Source organism: Periplaneta americana, chromosome 8, assembly GCF_040183065.1.
Source record: "Periplaneta americana isolate PAMFEO1 chromosome 8, P.americana_PAMFEO1_priV1, whole genome shotgun sequence".
Classification (NCBI taxonomy): Eukaryota; Metazoa; Arthropoda; class Insecta; order Blattodea; family Blattidae; genus Periplaneta; species Periplaneta americana.
The window spans coordinates 156,178,767-156,205,011 of NC_091124.1; the positions used below are offsets into that span (position 1 = coordinate 156,178,767).

General features: G+C 35.4%; 1 protein-coding gene across 2 annotated transcripts in view; it reads left to right on the forward strand.

Moving 5' to 3' along the window:
- Positions 1-234: 234 nt before the first annotated feature.
- LOC138705180 (juvenile hormone esterase-like) overlaps positions 235-26,245 on the forward strand; it is a 36,490-nt gene continuing 10,479 nt past the window's right edge. The window contains exons 1-7 of one of the 2 annotated variants that reach the window (XM_069833888.1): positions 235-349; positions 573-775; positions 5,133-5,264; positions 9,741-9,897; positions 13,070-13,446; positions 15,814-15,840; positions 16,839-16,998. In XM_069833888.1, the coding sequence (XP_069689989.1) occupies positions 587-775; positions 5,133-5,264; positions 9,741-9,897; positions 13,070-13,446; positions 15,814-15,840; positions 16,839-16,998 (1,042 nt within the window). In that variant the 5' untranslated portion in view covers positions 235-349; positions 573-586. Of the gene's footprint in view, positions 350-400; positions 425-572; positions 776-5,132; positions 5,265-9,740; positions 9,898-13,069; positions 13,447-15,813; positions 15,841-16,838; positions 16,999-26,245 lie in introns of those variants that run through there. The other variant, XM_069833889.1, reaches the window with a different exon arrangement.

The following is a 26,245-nucleotide window of genomic DNA, read 5'->3' on the forward strand; positions in this document are numbered from 1 at the left end:
CTGTCCGATATTACCCGATGTCCGATACTACCCGACTCTCCCCTATAGGTAACAGCTCACTGCAGTTTCACATGCATATGTGACCCAGAGGGCTGTGGATCAATTACATTTACTATGAATATTTTCTTTCGTATGATAGGGTACAGGTACGCTTATGAGATTTATGTACGAGATAATTACAGGTACAAAGTTCGATAAACGTCGGGGAAATTGTTAATAATGACTGTTTGATAACTTATCAGTATATCAAGACTGAAGTGTTTATTAATATGAATGTTATAAGCATTGCAATTTTTTATCATATTATCATTCAGATTTTTTCATTGCCAGAAATAAGTGGGCTGCCCAGGTAAGAACTTGAATTTTGTGTCCTTGCCAATCTTCTTTCTAGTTCACGCTTCTTTAATTAACTAAAACAAAACTGGTAACTGTTAAGAATGAAATAAATATTAAGTAGTATATTGTTACAAATTTTAGTACAAAATTTTCACTCACTGATGGTTAGATATTATATAAGAATACAATACAAGTAATCCGAAATCAAATTACCTGTAACGTTTTTGTGTGTACAGCTGAAGTCAAAACGATGAAGAGATTATTAATTTACATCAGCCTTCAGTTATTGTTGGTGTGTCGGATTCGTGCGGACTGTGTGGTCAGCATTGATCAAGGTACAGCTAGAGGGGCTCTTTTGACTTCATTCGCAGGCAAAGAATTCTGTTCTTATAGTGGTATTCCCTACGCTACGCCCCCTGTTGGAGATCTTCGGTTCAGGGTAAATATTACTTGACAAAAGACAGTTCTGGTGAAAGTTATTTTGTCAACTTCTTTTTCATTATTGTGTCATTTTGTTTCTCTCTCAGTCTTCTTTTCGTGTCTCTGTAATTTATATAACTGAAATATTTGTTACTAATTTAACTACAATAATTTCTCTTCTATAAATATGCATGATTAATAAGATAATGCATAGTGCATTTCATATCAGCACAGCGCTGTATCGGAAAGTAGAAAACTTCCTCACATTCATCTTTCGGGATCTCTTGAATCATTCAAATTGACTCTTGGTTATATTATACAAATTAATTTCAGTGTAGGGTACAAGAAATTGTAAAAAATAAAAAAATAATAATTACATTACAAAACGTGGAACTTGAGGGACTCTCTTCCTGTCACACCACTTCTTGGGACTACAGAACTATCTCAGAGTCAATGTATCAGTATGAATGAAGTAATAATAATTGTTGCTGAGGCGTAAGTTCAAACATACTTGGCACACATCATTAAACAAAGATCATAAACAAAACATTTATTACAAAATATGTTCTTATCTTAAAGTCATTTAAACAAATATGCAATACTAAAATGAAAACATGAACAGTAAACTGTAAACATAATTAAAAAGTAAAGGCCTAAGCTCACGGTTTAAAAACAAAATACGACAAAAAATACTACCTACTCGTATTTCATATAATTTTATGTTCTACGATTTGTAAACGTTTTTGTTCCTTTCATTACAAACCACTCATCCAGATCTCGCGATAAAGATAATAAAACGATACTGTTTAAAATATGTTAAACTGCTGTAAATTTCTATTTAAAATTTATATTACTATTGCTTCGTGTGTATACGTTTAGGTCTAAGTGCGTGGAGGGGGATAAATAATGTCCAAGCGCAAGTAGACCTTACGATCAACTCCAATCGGATTAGCTGATGAGTGAGAATTTTATATTCTAAAAACATGCCAAATATTCATCTAAATATGTTCTTAAAATTACTCAAGTATTATCTTAAAAAACAAAAATACTCTCTTAGAGTTCATAATGATTAATGCAATGTGCGAAATAACACCAATATATAAGGTGTCTCAGGAGGAATGTAAAATACTTCAGAATAATGTAGCTTGGGTTAACATACATCGATTTAACTTGATATAGCTACCTATGTCCGAAATGTAACGGTTCCGAAGTTATTGATGGGCGAACTTTTTAAAGGAGAGAGGCATTATAGACGTATTTCTATGTTTTAAAACAATGTGATATGATACATTATTGAAAACGCGGCATCTTGTGTTGTTCCAATAAGTTTATTTCATAATTAAGTATAAACTCAGTAAGAAAATAAAATAATTTCACAAGACATTACTTAAGGTTTCCAGTCTTACAGATTCCATGAACTGTAAATTCATATCAGGTACAGGTACAGGTTCTCTTTCCGATCTCAATGAAACACTTGGTAGCTTGCTAGTTTGAGATAAGATCGGTAAACAAAGGAAAACACACAGCTAGATGGAAGACTTCGATTGGGAAAACATGTGTATTCCTCAACATCAGGCAATGCATTGCCATCTCAAAATCCATAAACAGAAAGTAAGTTTGCATAAATTCACCATGCGAAATCATAAATTAAATGTCAAGTGAACATGTATTCAGTTGTGTGTGTGGCACTGGCGTTGCGGTGCTCAGATGCTCCGTGTAATAAAAGATCTGTCTTAACACGTCAAGTATGGTACACGGAACCACAAGACGTTTCAGTATTTCTCCCCAACCGTTAGCCTTTGGACATAGATGCATCAGGTTAAATCGATGTAGGTTAACCGAAGCTACATTATCCTGAAGTATTTTACATTCCTTCTGAGACATTCTGTATAGGGTAAGGGGGTACAATTTCGAACAGTAAACATATATTAGTATTTTGTGGGCAAAATAAGTATTAGGAATTTCTAAATTTATTGTGAATACAATGTTCAAGACCTAGTTGTCGTTCCACAGCAATATAAGAAATAGAGGATGTTTACATTGTCCATAGTTGTAAATGTTTCAATAAACAAAAAACGTTCGAAAATGTACCACAGAAGTACAATTATGAGCAGGTCAGGTACAATTTCGATCAAAAGCATTTGCCACAAAAAAGTGCTTTATTCTCTGTGCACCCACGCACACCTCGTGATACCACACGTCTCACGTCTGGCATCGGATCCACTCCCCTTTCAACATGAATTCCTTTGAATAATAATTCAGTAGGCAGAGGCCACATTCGTCTTCATTTGATGGAGCGAACGATGTTGCCCTTTGTTTTACTATTCTTTTGGGTGCAGTTTTATTCTTTCCTTTAAGCCGAGTATTAAATACAGAGGATTTATTAGATCGTATCTCGTTGATATGTTCTTGCGAAAAAAGATGGAGTGACGTGAACAGTTTTCTTTGACGTAAAGAAGCTTTCTTTTCTCGGGTGAGTTAAGAATGGCACTAACTGCATTTTCTGGGGAATCAGAAGGACCATTTTGCGAATTATCTGAGGGATTCTAACTGGCCACGGCCAAATCAAAAGCAGCACGTTTAACCTGCAAGGGGGTAAGACCTATCTCTCTATTTGCTAAGTACAGGAGCCTATCTACCAAAGCCTTTTCCATGTCTCCAGACAGTACCGTGGGATGTTCAATCTTCTCTGTAAAACGTGGAGTAAGACCAGTCTGTTTTTCCTTTTCCTTGTTTACTCTATCATGTAGAGTGCTCAGTGGAAGGTGATACAACGCGGAAGCTCCTTTCAATGAAATATCTCCTGAAATTACACTTTTGATTGTCTTTTCCATAGCATTAGAATCCCATTTCAGATCCTTTTCCTTTTTTGTTTTCCTTCGTGGCATCTAAAATGCCAACAAACAGAAATGATGTAGTTAGAATGGTTACAAATAACTGTTAGAAATTGTATTCTTAGCGTTCATAATTGTACCTGAATAATGTTAGAAATTGTACTTCAGCTATCCTTGAGAAATGACTAAACAGTTTTCTAAACTGTTCATAAATAGCACTGGTATGACGGTACCATGCGTAACGAAGACCACAGAACAGGTTGGAATCAGATATACACCAATATTTTATCATTGTAATACAATACCACAATGGAAACTACGAGCAAATTTATAAGAGAACTATTCTGCAGCCAAAGTGCTTACCTTTATTTAAAAATGATTTATTTTTGGTATATAGTAACACTTTACAACACAGATTTTTTGGAGCCAAACTTATAGAAGACTGATTATCGACGCTATATAACTCAAGCAGAGTTACGAACATATGAAACTCACAAATGTTAAAAAATCTTAGTGCATTCAGAATTGTACTATGTTCGAAAATGTACCCCCTTACCCTATAGTATTATTGTTCACAATTCATTTTCCTTTCAATTTTCTTTTTGTACATTTACTTGAAGTAACATCATGATACAATTATCTTCTTTATATTCTCTTTTGAGAGTCTCTATTATCTGTCATTTAACATAAATTTAAAGCTGAGATAGTCCTATCCACGCGAGCTGATCTAACAGTAGTTAAAAGAGCGACAACTATTTACTGGAAACACAAGATCCCGTAATATGTCTGAATTTAACATTACGTGTTTGTAATATGAACAGTTTCACCAATGAAATAACCAAATGAGCAACCGCACAAGAAGTAGTAAATACACAATTAATTAATTAATTAATTAATAAACACACAGACAAAACACTTCGAAATATACACTTACATTTCGTAACACATGAAATAGGCCTATTCCTCAAACCCTGAAATATACATCTATATTCCTTATGAAATTTTATATTCTGAAAGCACTTGCACTGAAATGCCATCTTACCAAAAATCAGCAACTATGTAGGCCTACACTCAAATAAAATAACTTCAGACACAAAATATCATTCTTACTGTTTATAAGTCCCGGGAAATAAAGATGAGATGAGTAAATAACCCTTAAATGGGCTTTTCAGCCCCGGAGATACCGCGCAGATTAGGAGGTCCTAACGGTCACCAGATATAAACTGTTCCTCACACACCAGCCTGGTGACCTAGACGGCCCGCGTCCGACAAGATAATTTCACGGATACTAATGAGGTTATCGTAAACTTCTCTCGTTGAAGGCCTTCACTTAACGTTACTCTTTAAGAGACTACACTAAGCGTTTCCTACCTTCAACAGGAATCTAGCCTGGTCCCTCTCAGCGAGTAAAACTTATCGAACGTCCCCGTTTGGTTACAGATATAGTCATATGCGTTTACAGAGAAGCAATAACTGGTTAGTGTTCTCTACTAGGCTTCACCGAGGTTTATATAGTAATATAAAGTGAATATTTTGTGTTAGGCTCCAGAACCAGCATTGCCGTGGACAGGAGAGCTTAATGCCACGAAACCTGGAAATTCGTGTATGCAGTCTTTGATGTCGATATATCTGGGGAATGAAGACTGCTTGTACTTGAATGTGCACACACCACAGGTAAAATATTTCAACAGCATTTCTGAACTAATAATTTATTATGTATTGTGTAACCAAATTTCCGTATATACAGTATCACAGCACATTAATTTTCTTTTTATACGTTATAATACAGAATGAATCAAAAGACTGGAACCATATAAATATCTCCCACATACTTAATCTTCGATTACTATAGGTGTTACCGGTATTTATAAGACCAAATGCTCTACTAGTGACACATTCGATTCTAGTCCTCAGCTATCTCAAAAGCCTCCATTTTGGATGCAACTTTGAAATTTTAAATGGAAAGGGGATCATGTAGGTACTCAAAATCATGTGAAATTTTCTGAAAAAAAAAAAAAACAATGAAGCAATCCGTTTTGAGATATCTCCAATCATTTTAAAGTTATTTAAAGATAACTATCATAATGTCACAAACATTAGTTACTGCGTCAACAGATATTTTTTTAACATGGTACAGTACTAAGGAGGCTTTGAAAAAGGTATTTTTATGCAATTCTGGTAATTAACTTTTCCTGCTTTACTGTTTGGTTAACCTGTGACAATTTCAATGCATTGTTGTGATTATTTGAAGCTTTCCTATAACAGATTTCTTGATTTTCGTGTTGGCATTATCGAAAGAGAGAAGAATTGATATAATTCTTCATCCTGGTGGGTTAAGCCACAGAAATGTTGCAGCAGGGTGGACGAACAGTTCCCTGGACATTGGATTGGTCGGCGTGGACCAGTAAAATGACCGGCGAGGTCTCCAGATTTAACACCCCTTGATTTTTTCTTTTGGGGTTACATAAAGAGCTTGGTATATGAAGAGAAAATTGAGAATGTGGAACATTTAAAGAACCGTATCATTGAAGCCTGGGCTAAAGTCACCCCGGAAATGATACAAAATGTTCTCTCCACATTCTCAATTTTCTTTTCATATACCAAGCTGTTTATGTAACCCCAAAAAAATAAATCAAGGGGTGTTAAATCTGGAGACCTGGCTGGCCATTTTACTGGTCCACGCCGTCCAATCCAATGTCCAGGGAACTGTTCGTCCAGTCTGCTGCAACATTTCTGCGGCTTAACCCACCAGAATGAAGAATGATATCAATTCTTCTCTCTTTCGATAATGCCATCACGAAAATGAAGAAATTTGTTATAGGAAAGCTTCAGATAATCACAACAATGCATTTAAATTGTCACAGGTTAACCAAACAGTAAAGCAGTAAAAGTTAACTACCAGAATTGCATAAAAATACCTTTTCCAAAGCCTCCTTAGTACTGCACCATGTTACAAAATATCTGTAGATGCAGTAACTAATGTTGGTGTCATTATTACAGTTATCTTTATGTAACATGAAAACGATTACAGATATCTCAAAACAGATTGCACCATTGATTTTTTCACAAACTTTCACATGATTTTGAATACTTACATTACCTCCTTTCCATTTAAAATTTCAAAGTTTCATACAAAATGGCGGCTTTTGAGATAGCTGAGGGCTAGAACCGTATGTCTCACTGACAGATAATTACAAATACTGGTAAGACCTATAGTAATCGAAAATTAAGCCTATAAAATATTTACATGGTTCCTGACTTTTTATTCATCCTGTATTAATAATAATGATGATAATAATAATAATATTAATAATAATAACAATAATAATGGATATAATAATAGCAATAACAGCAATATTATTACTATTATTATTATCATCATAGTTATCATTAGTCTACCTGGTTGGCAAGTTGGTATAGCGCTGGCCTTCTATGCTCGAGGTTGCGGGTTCGATCCCGGGCCAGGTCGATGGCATTTAAGTGTGCTTAAATGTGACAGGCTCATGTCAGTAGATTTACTGGTATGTAAAAGAACTCCTGCGGGACAAAATTCCGGCACATCCGGCGACGCTGATATAACCTCTGCAGTTGCGAGCGTCGTTAAATAAAACATAACATAGTTATCATTATTATTATTATTATTATTATTATTATTATTATTACCTAATTTTAGACAACTGGCAATGAAACCACCCATCCTTTATAATATATTCACTTCAGTTTTCGTACGTAGTGAGTCTATGACCATTTCATTGTAGAGTTTCGTAAAGTAGATTTTGTGTAAAGAGCTATTTTACTTCGGAAACTTTTTAGTTTCAGGTAATAACCATATTGATCTTGGCTGTTCGTAATACACTAGCGGAAATGGAAAGTGTTACACCGTGAAGTACTTCTCGTACATATACCAAATTTTGTGAAGGTGATCATAAAAGAACACGCATGAAATGATTGAAAGTTCGTCTCTTTCGAAAATGATGCATCCAAGAAAACGGCCAAATTTGAGTGAGAGGTGTTACCACTTCGAGCATGGATACACTCTCGTATTCGCGATGGCATTGAATCTAAAAGTTTTGGAATCCCATTTTGAGTAATTTCTCTCTATGGCTGAAGCACATGTTGTGCCAGTTCTCGAAGATTTGTGGCTGGAGTTTGGTATGACAACAAACACATTCCCATGACATCCAAAATATGCTCTATGGAAAACAAATCACGGGAATGGACAGGCCAGTCTAGGATCCGTACATCCCTTAAGTCTTCTCTAGTGTGATCTGTAGTGTATGTTTTTGCATTATCGTGCTGGAACATGCCATTTGGTATGGTGGTCATAAAGGGTATGACAAGATGATCTAGCACTCTTCCACATATTGGCTGACAGTCATTGTTCCGTAAACAACAACAAAATCAGTCCCGGTGTCATATGTAATAACTCCCCAAACATTTATCCCAGAAGTTGGAAGACTCTGGAAGACTCTGTCTCTCAAGAATCAGAGATTCTTCAGCAATTCAGCAATTCTTCTACGGACATGTTGTCGTCGATCTGGCAGTCCAAAACCCATCACTAAACACCGCCGAATGCCATTCACCAGTCCAGTTTTCTCTGGCTCTACACCATGCAAGTTACTGCGCCGTCAAATGTACACACCGCATGGGAAGTCGTGATCTCAGCCCTGTTTCAAACAACATGTTTCCGAAACTCTGTCTGTAACTGCTGCTCGGTTTTCAAATGTTGTCATTCGCCTATTCGCCCGAGCCATTCGTGCAATCCAACGATCATCTCTTGCTGTGGTCTATCTGGAAGGACGTGTGCCTGTGCCTGGTCTCCTTGCTACAGTATTCTCCTGGGTCCATCACCTTCCACTCGTTCTGCAGTCATTGCACTACAGCAACTCTCTCGGCTATCAGTCTGTATGGCACATCCATGTCCCTCATGTCAATTTTGTGAACCTTCTCAAAATCAGAGAGGTGACTATAATGTGGTAGTGCACGTCGTCTGGGCATGCTGTAATCTTCAGTATAGACCTACCTCAAACATCGCAGCAATCTTCAATCATCATCAGCAACAGCAGCATGACTTAGTCATACCATTTTAGCTTGTGTGAATGGCTATAGTATTAATTTAAATAAGCTTGCATAACAGTGAAATAATTTTTTGTAAACAGATCACCTACCTGACATAGGAATAGCGTAAGTTGCAAGAAATTTCGTTACATTACATTAAGATCTCCATGATGTAATATTCATTTCCGCCAGTGTAATTTAAATGCAGACTATATTTTTACAATTTTCAATAACTGTGTCCGCACCGAGTGTCCAATATCAATGGTGAGCCGCACCCACCTTCGGTGAGCTGTTCAAATGGCACAGACCATTCCCCCATTTCCTTACAGCTTGTCAGACAGACCAGCGTAAAAATTAGTGTATTTAGGCTATAGCTATTGCCAGTTTTCTTTCTTAAATTACAAGACCACAGTAGTAAGATTTTTATGAGATATTAAAATACAATTAATTCTTTACTGAATTAAAATTGATTCTTGCCATATATTAAATTATGTGAGATCTCTTCCTTAAGTAAGTCTTATCAATATTTGAATACGAATTTCCCCTAGTCAGTCATCTGCACAATTAATTACCATCTGTATTATTACGTGTTGTTTTATACTAAAAAGTAATAAACTAGTTAATTTTATGAGAAACTACCTAGAAAATCCGACGTTTTTAAATATATATTTCTAAACTAGTCCGTTCTATATGAATGAATGTTGAATGTAAGCCATGATGTCCCATGTTGGGCAAAGGCCTCCTGTGATGGGGTTAGAACCTCCTCGACAGGGATGGCTCAAGTGTACTCGCTTGGTGAGCCAATCCAGGCGAGCTTGTCGTGTATACTACTTTTGTGACATGGTTAATAACCCTGTTCAACTTTAACTAGTCTCAGCACTTTGTTCTTTGTTCATTTTTTTTGCACTACACACATTATACTGACACTGGCACTTTGACAAAACACTGATTGCTATTTACACTATTCCGTTCTATATATTGATGTCAAAATTGAAACTTTTGTTACGTAATTATGTGAATTCATTAGTACTGCTACTTATTTATATTCTTCACATACATGTAATATCTCTCAGAACTGCGTTCTTGCAACAGGTAACCGAGTCAACATCAGAACTTCTTCCCGTGATGGTGTTCATCCACGGAGGAGGTTACACTTTTGGCAGTGGCAAGCCCGCCAGCTATGGTCCGCACTTCATAATCGACAAGGATGTGGTGATGATAACTATAAATTATCGCTTGGGCGTATTTGGTGAGTCTTACTGAATATTTAATAGATTCCTATTTTGGTAAGCTTTTATATTCTTTTAACTGCAGTTAATGTTATTGTTAAATGGTTAAGCAGGGTACTTTCATTCCTGAAAATAAAATTTATTTAATTCAGTTCTTTGCATAAATTCAAAGTAATACAAATAAACAGAACTGTAATGATACTCTATCATCTACAATAACTTATTACAAGTTTGATGTATCTAAGAAACATTAAGCATTATTTGCTTCACAGAAGATCAATTTACCTTTTAATCAAGTAGATACCTTATATTAAATTAATATCAGACTAATTACAAACATTTTTTCGTCATTATCATTTCTAAATAATATACTATACTTTATTTCATTTTGAATTTGGATAAATTTTATTTTCTCTTTTGTTAACTTCTATGTTGAACTCGATCCCATTGACATTGTGGTATTAATTTCAGCACTCCAAATGCAATGCTTTCTGCGAAATGTGCACCAATGCAAAAAAAAAGGAAAAAGTAATAAGTACGGAAATAAGCTGTGAAACATTTAGCTTCCATTTTTTACATGCTTGAATATTTAGTCTGCTTATGTAGAAATTATCTGCCATATATTCTGTATCCTTAATGTACTTAATCTTCCTTTCATAGTTCCTGGATACTTCATGGCCTGTTACAGATATCGTTAATCACTTTATTTACCTTTCTGATCCGAATATTGTCAATTTCGGAAAGTTCTTTTAGTGGGTTGTAGCTTGAAGCTAATCTCACTAGGCCCTAAACTCGCACTCTTCCTACGCTACCACCAATAAAAGTGAGGATGACATAGTACATTTCCATTTTCAATATTTTCAATTCAATAATAACTGTCTTTTTACATTATTAAATTAGTCATTCATATCTTAAGTCTGTTTTTAAACTCTATACACAAGCTTCAAGACTTTTCTCATATCTTCAGGAATTTCAGGATGAACATACCTATCTCAATTATCTTTACACCACTGAAACTTACCAATGCATTTGCGAGGAAAGAGATGTTTAGGCTTATCATCAGTTGACAATTTGTGGGAATGTTTCCCATACTCACGGCCTTATATTCTCATGACTGCAATCTCATTTCCTTCCGTAATAGTCCTGCAGCCTCTCAGTATTGTTTATTTAGTCTTTCTGGCTTTCAATACCTTTCCCATCTGCAGGTGTTTTTCCCTTCATGTCCTTCGCTAGCTTACGGAGCCATGTATCCATCCATTCTTACTCATTGTCTATGCATTCAAGATTTCCTATTGTAGCATCGTCAGTAGAATACTTTGATGCTAGCACCATTAGAAGTCTTCGCTATCGCCATCACCAAGATATTTTACATAACTTGTTTCTCGTCTTTTATAAAATGCCCGAATATTCGGACAGCACAAATGACTTCCATCTTCCCATTTACTCCTTCCTTAATTGCTACACAATTTGTCTCATTCTGCTACTTATATTCAGTAATTTTTCAGAAATGGACAACATAATATACAGGCTACATCGAGACCCTTGCCAGTGTCGACACTGGTGACAGAAACATTAGTTAATTATTAGAAGTATGGCTTGCTTTCTGCCAACTTCCATAAATGTCCATGCCCACTGCAATATCAGTGTTACCATCATTTTCTGCAATACTACAAATTAAAGGACAATGCACAGTAATACCAACCAGAGTCGCTTTACTGTCTCAAAACTGTTCGCCTTTCACATCCAAGCACAATCGGCAACTCTTCGGGAAGTCGCTCATTGCTGTCATTGCTGTTGAAGCTGTGTTTCACGTGTACGAAGTGTTAGTCGACACCACTGCCATTATGCGAGAGAATATCCTCCAGTTACTGGACGGGTCAAAGAGTAAATCAGTCACAGTTGGGCAATGCTGGATGGGAAGCATTGTTTGAAATGCAAATCTCAAGCTCCATTGTGAACGACGAGAAGTTTAAGGTAATAAAGTGACTTTGGTTGGTATTGTGTATTGTTATTTAATTTAAAGCATGCCCTTTCCAACAGTAATGTCTCATATCCCTTACCATAATATTGTTGTCACACATAGCCATCAAAATTTTCGCTATATTTCTGACTCACTCTGTACTTTCCTTAAGGGGAGGCAGAGGTGAATATTTCAAAATCCACAAAATTTATCCGATTTGTTTGAAATTGATCATGGATACTAAGTATGTTATTAGTAATGGACATACCAAGGTTCAACTTTCTACCGTAACTACAATGGTTCTGTAAATATTAATAATTTTATAAAACTTTATATCGTTTGATATAAAATGCTCTATGCACCATATTCTAAGAAATTTTCAATATTTCTTTTTATTTATATGTTCAGAGAAGGTATATAAATAATGATTATTAGTTTTTTTATGGGAATAATCTAGTAATACAGTATCTTGGTTTTAATTTCATACTTTTAAGGGCACAAAATCAAAAACTAACATTGGAATATCAAAATAAAGATAATAAAAATAGAAAAAACCAAATTTTCCTTTTTTCTTCAGTTTTGTTCGAAAATTTCACCTCTGCCTCCCCTTAAATAATACCTATGAAGAAGAGTGAGAATTTACAAATAAATGAAAAAAATAAATAAAATGAACCTTTATGACCAGCCGCAAAGTAGCACAAGCCTAAGTCCACTTACGAAAAAAAAAATCACGAACTATCACTGTACGAATTATGTTTAAAATTGCACTATAATGAGCTTTTGAGTTTACTTTGAGAATAATTTTGTATAGTTAGGTTCCCTTTAGGCCTACTTTCTAAGTCATTACTCGCACCGGGACAGAACAAGTGCTTAGGTCGAATAATTTTACATACAATATCCTCCATCCCTATTGGCAGCTGCCGATAGTTTTGTTGTGAGTTAAAGTAAAGTAGGCCTATGTTATATTTAACGACGCTCGCAACTGCCGAGGTTATATCAACGTCGCCGGTGTGCCGAAATTTTGCCCCGCAGGAGTTCTTTTACACTAAATCTAGTGAAGTGAGTCTGTCACATTTAAGCACACTTAAACGCCATTGATCCAGACCGGGATCGAACCCGAAATCTCGGGCACAGAAGGCCAGTACTATACCGACTGTGCCACCCACGGCGATTGTTCTGAGTTAATAAATAATATTTCAACTAATAACAAATTTCAACCTGGTGATTTACAGGCTTCCTCAGTACAGGAGACGATGCAGCTCCTGGTAATTTCGGACTCAAAGACCAGTTGGAGGCTCTGCGTTGGATCCAAAAGAATATTGCAGCATTTGGTGGAGATCCTAACAAGGTGACGATATTCGGGGAGAGTGCAGGAAGCTTTTCCGTGCACTTCCACGTCCTGTCACAGGCCAGTAAGGGCCTGTTCCACGCAGCCATCGGAGAGAGTGGTTCAGCCCTCATGCCCATGTTTCTGGATACAACTCACTCGTCGGCCGTCGCTCTGAAGCAAGGCGAGGCTGTGGGCTGTCCCACAGACAATACAGCAGATCTGATAGACTGCCTGCGCAAAATCGATGCTGATACTCTTATGACTAACGATCCGGGTATGGTAAGTAGAGTGAATACTACCTTGCAGGGATGGTTTTATAAAACAACATTTTCTGATATTCTGTGCTACTCGAAAATTTGAAAATGAGATTGAAGTTTCTTGGCTGTGGAATTGTAAAGATTTTCTGAAGTAGGAAATTTAGACTTGAGTCAGTCTGAATTGCCTAAGAAGTCCATATAGGCCTACTATGTATTAGTAACTGCGAACGGATACGAAATTAAATAAAAACCTGCAATGCGCGTCACTATTTTCGTCTTAGTATTTAATTACTTACTAATACATCTGTAAGAAAGCTGTCTTTATCGGCTTAGTTATTTAGACAAACAATGACTGTCCATTATGATACAGAGATATTTTATTTACGACGTTTTCGTGAAGTATGCATCACCGACAAAACACGCACTCGCTATTAACCCAATTATTTAAAAAATACAATACCGCTATTAAGTCTTTCTAAAATGTAACTGAGACGGCCAAAAGCAAACGGGTGTAAGTGCACTTAAGTTACGAGAAAATGTGATTAAAAGTTTCTAAGCTCTCGCCTAAATTCCGTGAAGTTTTGATTTTAAATTTTAATTGTGATGTGTTTAAAAGATATATTCCTTTATCAATGAAATTTTAAATGCTTTAGTTTACCCTGGATGCGCTTCAATAATTTTTCTAGAAATGTCACTTACACCCCTTTGCTTCTAACCGCCTCAATTGCAAGTAGATATTTGATTGCCGATACGAACTAGTGGCAAGAGGTTCCGATACAAGACGTCTAAATGGAATGTGCAATCAATGCTCCTGAAGTTCTAATGAATTAATAGATTATTCTCGGACTGTAAATGTTTAAGTGTGTGTGTGTGTGTGTGTGTGTGTGCGTGCGTGCGTGTGTGAGTGTGTGCGTACGTATGTATGTATGTATGTATGTATGTATGCATGCATGCATCTTTGTATTGTACGGATCAAACGTATGCATGTATGTACGCAGTATATGAATATATTTATGTACGCATTGTAGGGGAGAGTCGGGTAGTACCGGACATCGGGTAGTATCGGACAGTGCGTTTCTTTCATCTACCACCATATGGTAGTACCTGAATGACATGGTTACGTTTCTCTATGCGACATCACAGAAACGTAACCATGTCAATCAGGTACTATCATCGTGTGGTAAATGAAAGAAACTCACTGTCCGATATTACCCGATGTCCGATACTACCCGACTCTCCCCTATGCATGCATGTATGTACGCATCGCAGTACGTGCATGTATGTAAGCATCGTGATGCATGCATGTATGCTCACATCGTGATGTATGCATGCCTGCATGTATGTACGCATTATATGTATACATTTATGTACGCATCGTATGCATGCATATACGCATCGTGATGCATGCATGTATGTATGCATTATATGAATGCATTTATGTACGCATTGTGATGCATGCATGTATGTACGCATTCTGATACATGCATGTACTCCTATGTACGCATGCATGTATGCACACATGTGAGTATGTATGCATGCATGTGTATATGTATGCACGTATTTACGCAATATGTATGTATTAATAACCTTCCACTCTTCCTCGAGACATAACAAAACTTTGGCCTATAGCTATTCAACGTAGATAATAAATCATAACATTTTAAAGTTATTCATCGAGCAATACTGACAATAGAGTTTTGTACGATTATTCGAAAACTGTAATTATTTACATCCACAAAATTTGCGTTTTTGATTTCTATTTAAGAGCGAATTTGAAATATTGAAATATATATGAGAACAATAATTAAATACTCGTTCCCTTGGTGAATTGGATAACATACGAGTAAGTCTTATAATATAAAAGAAGTCTTGTAGAAGTTAAAATAAGCAAAGTTATGAGTTTTGTTTCCGAGAAATTGATCAATAGTTTAATGGATAAGCTGTTTTAAGACATCGAGGTCACAGTGCAGCCAGGGCATGTTCGTTGAATTCGTCTAAAGAGCACTCTGTGGTAAACGATTCTTTAATGAATTCATGTTTTTCTTATTGGGATTCTTGAATAGGAAAGGTATTTTGGAACAGCACATATTATAATATTGTGGTTACCCCTATACAATATGTTTAAGATAAACCTTCAGTGGTATTATATGGCCCCCGAACTTAATACGTAAACATTGAATTCAATCGCTCCTTTCTATATTAAGAATTTTATTTAATATTTGTATGGGATTATAGGTTGTTGAATCGTAAAATAGACAAGGTTCAAAGAAATGAATACCGGTATTTCTAAAGATCAGCATACTACAGTATCTCATCTGTGTTTATATTAAATGTAATAAATTTCATGTTACCATTTTGTTTCACTAATCTCAATTTTATTCTTTTTCAGTGCCCATTTGAAGGTCTTGAGTGTTACGTAAGTACAGAACTTATAATTAGATGTACTTTATAGAATCAATATTCGCAATGTATATAACATGTAGTTTCAAGCATCGAAGTGTTATCTTTGATTAGAAATAAGTATTCAAGAACATGAGCTGTTTGTAAAGTATTTCACTAATTTATAGTTTCTACGATGTAGCCTATATGGAAAATGAAAGGTAAAAATAGATGTATATTCCTAAGCAATATAAATTGAAAAGCAGACATTTGGGTAGCTTACGAAACTTTTCGGATGTGCATAGGACTACAGGTCTCATCTTAGAAGCAGATTTAGAAAATCTGAAGGGTTATGTGTGTGTAGTTCCGATACAATCGAGATAAGTTCATCAAGCGGTTGGTTATCAAAAAGCTGCTGCTTCTGAATCCAATCACTACGAAAATCTAAAATCTAGTAACAAGAACTACGTTAATACTACGAAAACAAGCATTTAATACAATGCAACGAAATGTATTTAGCTGAATTACCTGTATTTTCTGATCTTAAATGAATACGTTACTTTTGTCCTATCGCTGTTGATTCGCAATGGTTTCCACAAAGAAATGGGGAATATCACACCCTGATTATCAAAGAACTCGGAAATAATCGACATAAATTTCGTCAGCATCAACTACACCCAAAAGGTTTTAGTTGTGAAATTTTTCTTTACGAATTCGAATAAAATATGATATGAGGTATGGAAATAGTACGAGTCATCTTTATTAATTACTTCTGTATTATTCTATTCGAAAAATAATGTTATTCAATATCATGCTCATGAAGCACTAAATGGAAATCTGTAATGTTATCTATGATAAAGTAGCTGATGTGCTTATTGCAAGATTATACTATGATTAAACATTGAAACAAAACTATTCCACAGATTTCAGTTCGTTATAAATTATTGTTAAGATAATTACATTATCGTTTAAATTTTTAAAAATAGAAATTACTTCTTCTTTAAAAAAAGCCAATGTTTATATCATTCTTTGCAGTACTACGAAGAATGGCGTGTCGTTACGGAGACCCAGAGTGATCTGAACCCTGAACCTTTCCTCACAGCACCACCACAGGATATCATTCGATCTGGAAACTTCAACAAGGTGCCTTTCGTATTGGGCACAAACAGTGAAGAGGCAGGCTTCTTTCTTGTTCGTAAGTACAGCATTGCGCAAATTTGAAATCAAAATTTTAAAATACAACTTCTCCAAGTAATTTTTATATAGTACTACAGAAGCTAACGGTATGAATTTTACATAACTTAGTGCAGGACATTTTTAATTTACTGCTATTTTTCATAATCACATCCATGTGTTTGGAAACAGAGGACGCTGTTCAGTAACACTGTACAACATGAAAAATGCCCTTTACATGAAAACATGTGTTTCTTGTATATTTATGGCTGGAAATAACGAATCTGTACTCGGTTTTTGCCTAAGACGAACCATTTTCCAAAAAATCCACAATTTAGTATTTTATGTATTTCCTCGGTAATATTGCTATGTTTCTTTAATTCAAATTATTTTTCGAATATCCTGCTTCTTCTATCAAACATTTTCAGTGCAGGGATAGATTTAGACACATTTAGAAATATATATCTACATCAATCATTCATTTCCAGGTTGATCATACCATAATCCCAGCATTTTAAATGTAATTTTTTGTTTACTTTCAAATGTTTCTATTCACCACGTGATACTGCTCATTGAAAGTGCTGTTTGTGGAGTGCTGTTAAGTGTTTTAAGGCCTAAGGACACAGTGAACTACATTCAATGCATTATGTCTCGTCAATGTAAAAATAAGCCTGACTTATTTTGTTATGTGTGTCGCGAAGTTACATTCAAGACTCAGCAATGTAGCTTGTCGCCATTGGTTAGAAAGGCATATGAATTGTACTTTGGATGCAGAGTTGGAGATCAGGATAAGTCTTGGGCTCCACATATATGCTGCAATTCATGCTCCAGGAATCTGAGAGAGTGGTTACAAGGAAAACGTAGCGCAATGGTTTGGCGCGAACCAAAAGACCACGTAACGGATTGTTACTTTTGTTTGACAGATGTTAAGGGGTTCACGCCCAAATCCAAACAATCTATGCGGTATCCAAACATACCCTCCGCTATGCGACCAGTTTCTCATTCTGAAGACCTTCCTGTACCTACAGCTCCAGAAAAATATACCCTTGATTCAGAGGAAGACACTTCAGATGCCCGATGCGGTCAAGATCCAGATTTTCAACCCTCTCCATCTATGACATGTGTACATCATGAAATAAAACAGGGAGAGCTTAACGATCTTGTACGGGACTTAAAACTCTCTCAAACAGATGCAGAATTATTGGGTTCTAGGTTACAAGGTTGGAATCTGTTAGATAAAGATGTAAAAATTACTTCATTTAGAAGACGACAAAGCAATTTTGGGCACTATTTTGCGGAGAAAGAAGGAATTATTTATTGCTGTGATGTGAATGGGTTATTTCAGGCATACTTACTTACTTACTTACTTACAAATGGCTTTTAAGGAACCCGAAGGTTCATTGCCGCCCTCACATAAGCCCGCCAGCGGTCCCTATCCTGTGCAAGATTAATCCAGTCTCTATCATCATACCCCACCTCCCTCAGATCCATTTTAATATTATCCTCCCATCTACGTCTCGGCCTCCCTAAAGGTCTTTTTCCCTCCGGTCTCCCAACTAACACTCTATATGCATTTCTGGATTCGCCCATACGTGCTACATGCCCTGCCCATCTCAAACGTCTGGATTTAATGTTCCTAATTATGTCAGGTGAAGAATACAATGCGTGCAGTTCTGTGTTGTGTAACTTTCTCCATTCTCCTGTAACTTCATCCCGCTTAGCCCCAAATATTTTCCTTAGCACCTTATTCTCAAACACCCTGAACCTATGTTCCTCTCTCAGAGTGAGAGTCCAAGTTTCACAACCATACAGAAGAACCGGTAATATAACTGTTTTATAAATTCTAACTTTCAGATTTTTCGACAGGAGACTGGATGATAAGAGCTTCTCAACCGAATAATAACACGCATTTCCCATATTTATTCTGCGTTTAATTTCCTCCCGAGTGTCATTTATATTTGTTACTGTTGCTCCAAGATATTTGAATTTTTCCACCTCTTCGAAGGATAAATCTCCAATTTTTATATTTCCATTTCGTACAATATTCTGGTCACGAGACATAATCATATACTTTGTCTTTTCGGGATTTACTTCCAAACCGATCGCTCTACTTGCTTCAAGTAAAATTTCCGTGTTTTCCCTAATCATTTGTGTATTTTCTCCTAACATATTCACGTCATCCGCATAGACAAGAAGCTGATGTAACCCGTTCAATTCCAAACCCTGCCTGTTATCCTGAACTTTCCTAATGGCATATTCTAGAGCGAAGTTAAAAAGTAAAGGTGATAGTGCATCTCCTTGCTTTAGCCCGCAGTGAATTGGAAAAGCATCAGATAGAAACTGACCTATACGGACTCTGCTGTACGTTTCACTGAGACACATTTTAATTAATCGAACTAGTTTCTTGGGAATACCAAATTCAATAAGAATATCATATAATACTTCCCTCTTAACCGAGTCATAAGCCTTTTTGAAATCTATGAATAACTGATGTACTGTACCCTTATACTCCCATTTTTTCTCCATTATCTGTCGAATACAAAAAATCTGATCAATAGTCGATCTATTACGCCGAAAACCGCACTGATGATCCCCAATAATTTCATCTACGTACGGAGTTAATCTTCTCAAAAGAATATTGGACAAAATTTTGTACGACGTCAACAAAAGTGATATTCCTCGAAAGTTACCACAGTTGGTTTTGTCCCCCTTTTTAAAAATAGGTACAATTATGGACTCCTTCCATTGTTCTGGTACAATTTTCTTTTCCCAAATAGCAAGTACAAGTTTATAAATTTCGCTATATAATGCACTCCCACCCTCTTGTATTAATTCTGCTGGAATTTGATCGATACCTGGAGACTTGTACTTTTTCAGATTTTCTATCGCAATTTCGACTTCTGTAAGCGTGGGTTCGGGTATAAATGGCTCAGCAGTTTGTATTTCAATTTCGTCCCGATCATTTCTATTTGGCCTATGTACATTTAGTAGTTGCGCAAAATAGTTTTTCCATCTGTTTAGGATTGATGGAGAGTCTGCAAGCAAGTCACCATTCTCATCCTTGATAACGTTTACCCTTGGCTGATATCCGTTCTTAAATTCCTTTATACTCTTATATAAATCTCGAATGTTTTTATTCTTACTATTTGTTTGTACCTCATTCAGTTTTTCCTTCAAGTAACCTCTCTTTTTATTCCTAAGTGTACGACTTGCTTCCCGTCTTTCATTGAAATAATTATCTCTCTTCTCCTCAACTGGATCCTGTAAGAATTTCAATTTTGCCTGTTTCCTTCTTTCTACTACCATGCAACAATCTTCATCAAACCACGGTTTCTTTTTCTTAGTTTCATAATAACCTATGCTCTGCTCAGCTGCAATTTTGATACTATCTCTGATATTTTCCCACACGCTATTAACATCTAATTCTTTCTCAACTTCGTCGGAACTTTCTAAAGTGGCAAACCTATTCGAAATTTCGACCTGATAATTTTGCTTAGCTTCCTCGTCCTTTAATTTCAAAATATTGAATTTAGTAATATTAACTTGTTGCTCTACTCGCTTGGCTACTGATAATCTTTCTCTTAATTCTCCAATCACCAAATAATGGTCAGAATTACAGTCTGCACCCCTGAAAGTTCGAATATCTACTATACTAGTATGTCTCCGTTTATCTATCAAGATGTGATCTATGTTATTTCAGGCATTGGGACATGAACACATTGTAGGAGACTAGCGCCTGTTTATTGACTTTTCCAAACGTAGTCTAAAGGCAGTACTCTTCCATATAGGCAATGTTTTTCCCTCTGTTCCTATAGCATATATTGCTGTAAATACCAAGGAAACATATGACGTAATGAGTGCTATATTGAAATTAATTGACTACTCTACATTCAAATGGCACATTTGCGGAGACTTAAAAGTTATTGGGATATTAACAGGCATGCAACAAGGATACACTACATTCTCCTGCTTCCTATGTGAATGGGATAGTCGTGACAGAAAAAGTCACTACATCCGTAAACAGTGGCCTCCACGACAAAACTACATTCCTGGCACCAAAAACATATCTCATGAACACTTGTGAATCCGCAATATGTCTTTCTTCCACCAATGCACATTAAACTTGGTTTAATGAAAATTTTTGTAAAAGCGCTGGACAGAGAAGGGTTAGCCTTCTTGTATCTCAGAAACAAATTCAAAAGTTTAAGTGAGGTAAAGGTAAAAGAAGGGGTTTTTATTGGCCCACAAATTAAATCAGTCATGCACGACGAAGACTTTTAAAATAAACTATCAAAAGGAGAAAAAGCAGCCTGGTAGACATTTAAATCAATATGTTCAAGTTTCCTTGGAAACGAGAAAGCTGAAAACTATGAAGATCTTTCATGTTGAAGATATACCGATAAGCTGTCACAATTTGACTATAATTATGTGTGTATATTCCGCCTTTGCTTATCATACAATATGAATGAATTAATTAGTCATATTTTTTCTCATTTACGTACCGAAAACGTTAATGAGAAAAAAAAATTAGTCATATTTTTTCTCATTTACGTACCGAAAACGTTAATGAGAAAAAAAAATATGACTAATTAATTCATTCATATTGTATGATAAGCAAAGGCGGAATATACACACATAATTATAGTCAAATTGTGACAGCTTATCGGTATATCTTCAACATGAAATTCATAAACGCTAGCCAAGCAAAAATCATAAACGCATACACTAACACCAAAACGAAAATATTGAAAACCAATGCCAACATCTGGTTTAACCAACAATGTCTAACACACAAAGTTACTCCAAATTACGCAAAAATTACTAGAAACAGACTTTATACAAAACCAGCCCAAATGACCAACAATCAGTTTCAGAAATTACGTATGAAAAATGAAATCAAATTCTTATACATAAAGAAAAACTACCTGAACAAGAAACTCTACGACTTACATTTACAACTTGCAAAATTTCTCGGCAACCAATGGGACAATATATATCAACATAGTCAAGAGAAAATAAACACAATAATGAAACGCAAATATGAAACACTACAGAAAAAACTTAACAACCTAATTACCAATCAATCACAACGACAATCCAACTATCCCACATTCAATAATAGGATAGTAAACTTAACGAACCTCAAATTAAACACCCAAGAAGTAAACATCCTAAACAACGGATACAAACACAACTATCCACCAAATAATATCCGAAAAGTAATAGAAAATGCAGCAATAGAAACCCAACATATCATACAGAATAGCGAACACGAAAACAAAGAATTCCTACAATACAGCACCGCTAAAATAATAGAAAAATATGTAAAAAGCCCAAACACTAAAAAAGAGTTCAAAATAGCCAAAAACCAACATAAAGAACTAAAACAATTAAAACAAAAACTAAAAGACAACAACATTCTACACATAAAAGCAGACAAAAATGACGCAGTAGTCTTGATGAACAAAACCGAATACATAGATAAAACCAACGCATTTTTCACCAGCAACCAGATCACAGAAGTTAAATCAGACCCCACAGAAACTTATCAAAAACAAATAAAAACCGCCATAAAAAATGCACCTGACTTCATACCAAAAAATAAAACCCTAAACCTTATCATGAAGAACCCCAAAGCACCTAATTTAAAAACACTACCTAAAACACATAAAAAAGAAATGACAATGAGACCAATAGTGAATTGCAGAGAAGCCCCAAATTACAAAGTTAATAAATATTTACACAAATTCTTAAGTAATAATATCATTCTAGACAACCAATATACCATCACCAACACAAAACAAATAATAAAAAAACTCCAAAAACTCAAAACCACGAGCAACACCAAAATACTTTCACTGGATGTTACAAATTTATATACCAACATACCAATAGATGAAACCATTAACATAATTATTCAAAAACTGAACGAAGCCCAATTAGATAACAATATAATTCAACAAATCACCCATTTACTAAAAACATCCCTAAAACAGAATTATTTCAAATTTGATAATAAAATATACATTCAATCAACTGGATTAGCCATGGGTGACCCCTTATCTGGATATTTAGCTAACATATTTCTACAAGAACTTGAAAACAAACACATAAATAATTTAAATAATAAGTTCAATTTCAGCACATACGCAAGATATGTTGACGATACAATAATAATATACGAAAACACCCAAAACAAAGATAGTCAAATACTAGAAGAATTTAACAAATGGCATCAAAACATAAAATTCACCCTTGAACAAAGCAATAACAATAGCCTTAATTTTCTAGATTTAAATATAACAATAGCAACCCCAACAATTACATTCAACATATACCGGAAAGAAACAACAACCACACATGCTATAAAAAAACATTCAATACATCCAATCACACATAAAATTAGCAAATTTCGTTTCCTCATTGATAGATTACTCACAACACCGCTAAATAGAGATAATTACAATAAAGAACTTAATTATATAAAGCAAATAGCCTCTGAAAATGGATACGAAAACCAACTAATTAACAACTTAATACAAAAGAGAAAAACAAAACTACATAAAAAAGAATTCACAACATTACAGCCTGAGAAAACACAAAACAAAAAACAATGGCATAGTCTAACATATTACGGCAAGATTTCAAACAAACTTAGCAACTTTTTTAAAAAACAAAATATTAACATAGCCCCTCGTACCAACAACAAACTAAACAATATAATTCCCAATAATACCAACCACAATGAACCCCTCCTAAACAGTGGCATATACCAGTTAAACTGCAAAAATTGCACCAAAACATATATAGGACAGACCCGGCGCAACTTTAAAATAAGATTTCGGGAACATACCTCTGATTTCGTTTATAATAGAAACAGATCTAAATTTGCACAACACCTTATAGATGAAAACCACGAACTCGCAAATATTAATGACACTCTGAAAATACTAAAAATCACAAACGACCCCACAATAGAAACGGCGGAACAATTTCATATTATAAAAGAACACAACTCAGGAAAACCCCTACTAAATGAACAAATAGCCAACATAAATAACCCACTCTTCAATTTATTCAAACTATTCCCGCCCAAACAATCACACACACAGATTTCACCGACACCCCCTCTACTTCCGGAAACAGACAATATAACTAACTAAAAAAATACTGTGAGCAAGTCCATCGCTCTAGTATCAGCCTAGCATCAAGCACGAGCAGATCAATACACGTTAAAACTGTAAGTTACTTTTCTTACATAATAGGCATTACCCAAGCAGTTAACCATACCAATACCAGTAAAAGGAATTTCCAATTTAATTACAAACATTCCCAATTTCAAATTCATAAATTAATACTTAATCATATTGTTACAGACACGCCAGGCGATACTAAAGCCACGGACCTGACAATCTTCATTCTGTTATAATATTACATATGCCATCAACTTAATAGAAGTGTCTCAACATCACTTTTAGAAAACATAGTCATGTTACGATATTGCGTCCAACTCAACGCTAAACAAGATCACCACAAGTGCCTCATTTAACTTCAAACCGGCAAACACCACACAATAAGTGATCACATACTTCACATAGTTAAAGTGATGTAAAAACTAAGTGCTTTTAAATAGTTTTAAACAGTGTTTTTAAACAGTGTTTTATATAGTGTTTTTTAAATAATGACTGAAACATTCTAATTTAAGTTTGATAAAGTGTGGTACCAGCAAATAGTATATAAGAGTTAAGGTGATCATTTGTGTAATCATGACAACACTTCACCGACATCGCACAGCATGCACAAAAACACTGACCATTTAAGTCCAGATACATGCACCCACAGGCTTGGTTAACAATTAGCATCATATACAAACATCTGAAGATGGTACAATTTACGTACCGAAAACGTTAATGAGAAAAAATATGACTAATTAATTCATTCATATTGTATGATAAGCAAAGGCGGAATATACACACATAATTATAGTCAAATTATGAAGATCTTGTTCGTGACATGGTGAAATGCTTTCGTGTTATAGGCTGCAATATGTCTTTAAAACTACACTTTTTTGACTCACATCTAGATTTTTTCCCCTCAAAACCTGGATGCAGTTAGTGATGAGCGTGGCGAAAGATTCCACCAGGACATTGCTATGTTTGAAAAGCGCTTCAGTGGACGATGGAATGGAAGTATGCTAGCTGAATATTGTTGGTCTACTATCAGGGACACTCCACCAAATGCCTACAAGCGGAAACGGCCAAAAAAATCATTGTAGTGTATGTGTTTTCCGTAATGAGTGTCGCTGTTAATTTTCTCTCTGACCAATTTGTATAAATATGAAAAACGGGTCTCCTAAAAAAACGGTACGTGATGGACCATTTTGGTTTTCAGATATGAATCAAGCACCTTTTGTTTATACAGAATCACATACTTTCATCTAAAGGGCAGACACAAAGTTCAAATTTGTTGTACAGTGTAATCTTCAGATCGATATGTCACTTTAAGCATTAGAACTCGCGGTGGCGTGTTTCTTTGAGCTCATTTACTAATTTATTAAGGTGCTACTTGAAAAGAATGATATAGGAAAACAATGTTCAAGGATACATTAATGCAGTGGTTTCCTTAGGAGAAATCTACATAGATGTAAAAAAAAAGTGCCTCGTGTGGAGAGGAGTCAGATACCATTACCTTTCAACAAAAATGCAGTAAGTTTCCTTGGAAGAAATCTTCATACACGTCTCAACTATCATTGTACTCGTATATATGAGAGGCGTCGGATACAATCAACTGGACACATAAATTCAGAAAATGTCAATAGAAGCAGTCGCCACTGATATTATCAGCATATGAAGAGGAAGAAGAAGAAAAGGAAAGACTGGCTGTTTCTTGAACTATATTTCAGCACTTCGGCCTTCATTTCATCTTTATATGGAATTTGTGTTCCTTAACAGCCTCTTTAAGGGTCCGAACTAGTAAAAGTCATATGGTGACAAATTGGCACCGTAAACTGAAGGACTTAGAGCAGGGTTTAAGTGACAGTCGCATTTGTCGCATTTTGCTACTCGCCTTCTAAAAATGCAAGAAACTTTCAATGGAAATGGGCAGAAATGCGACAACTACATTTGACTTCATAAATGAAGATAGTGGAGAAAATGAAAGAGATGTGTTTGAACTAATGTGAATTTAAAAGAAATGCTAATGGTATGGGCAATGTTCAAAAAGGTATTGAGCAACAGATGTTCAGGAATGGATTTGAAAGAATTGGTGCA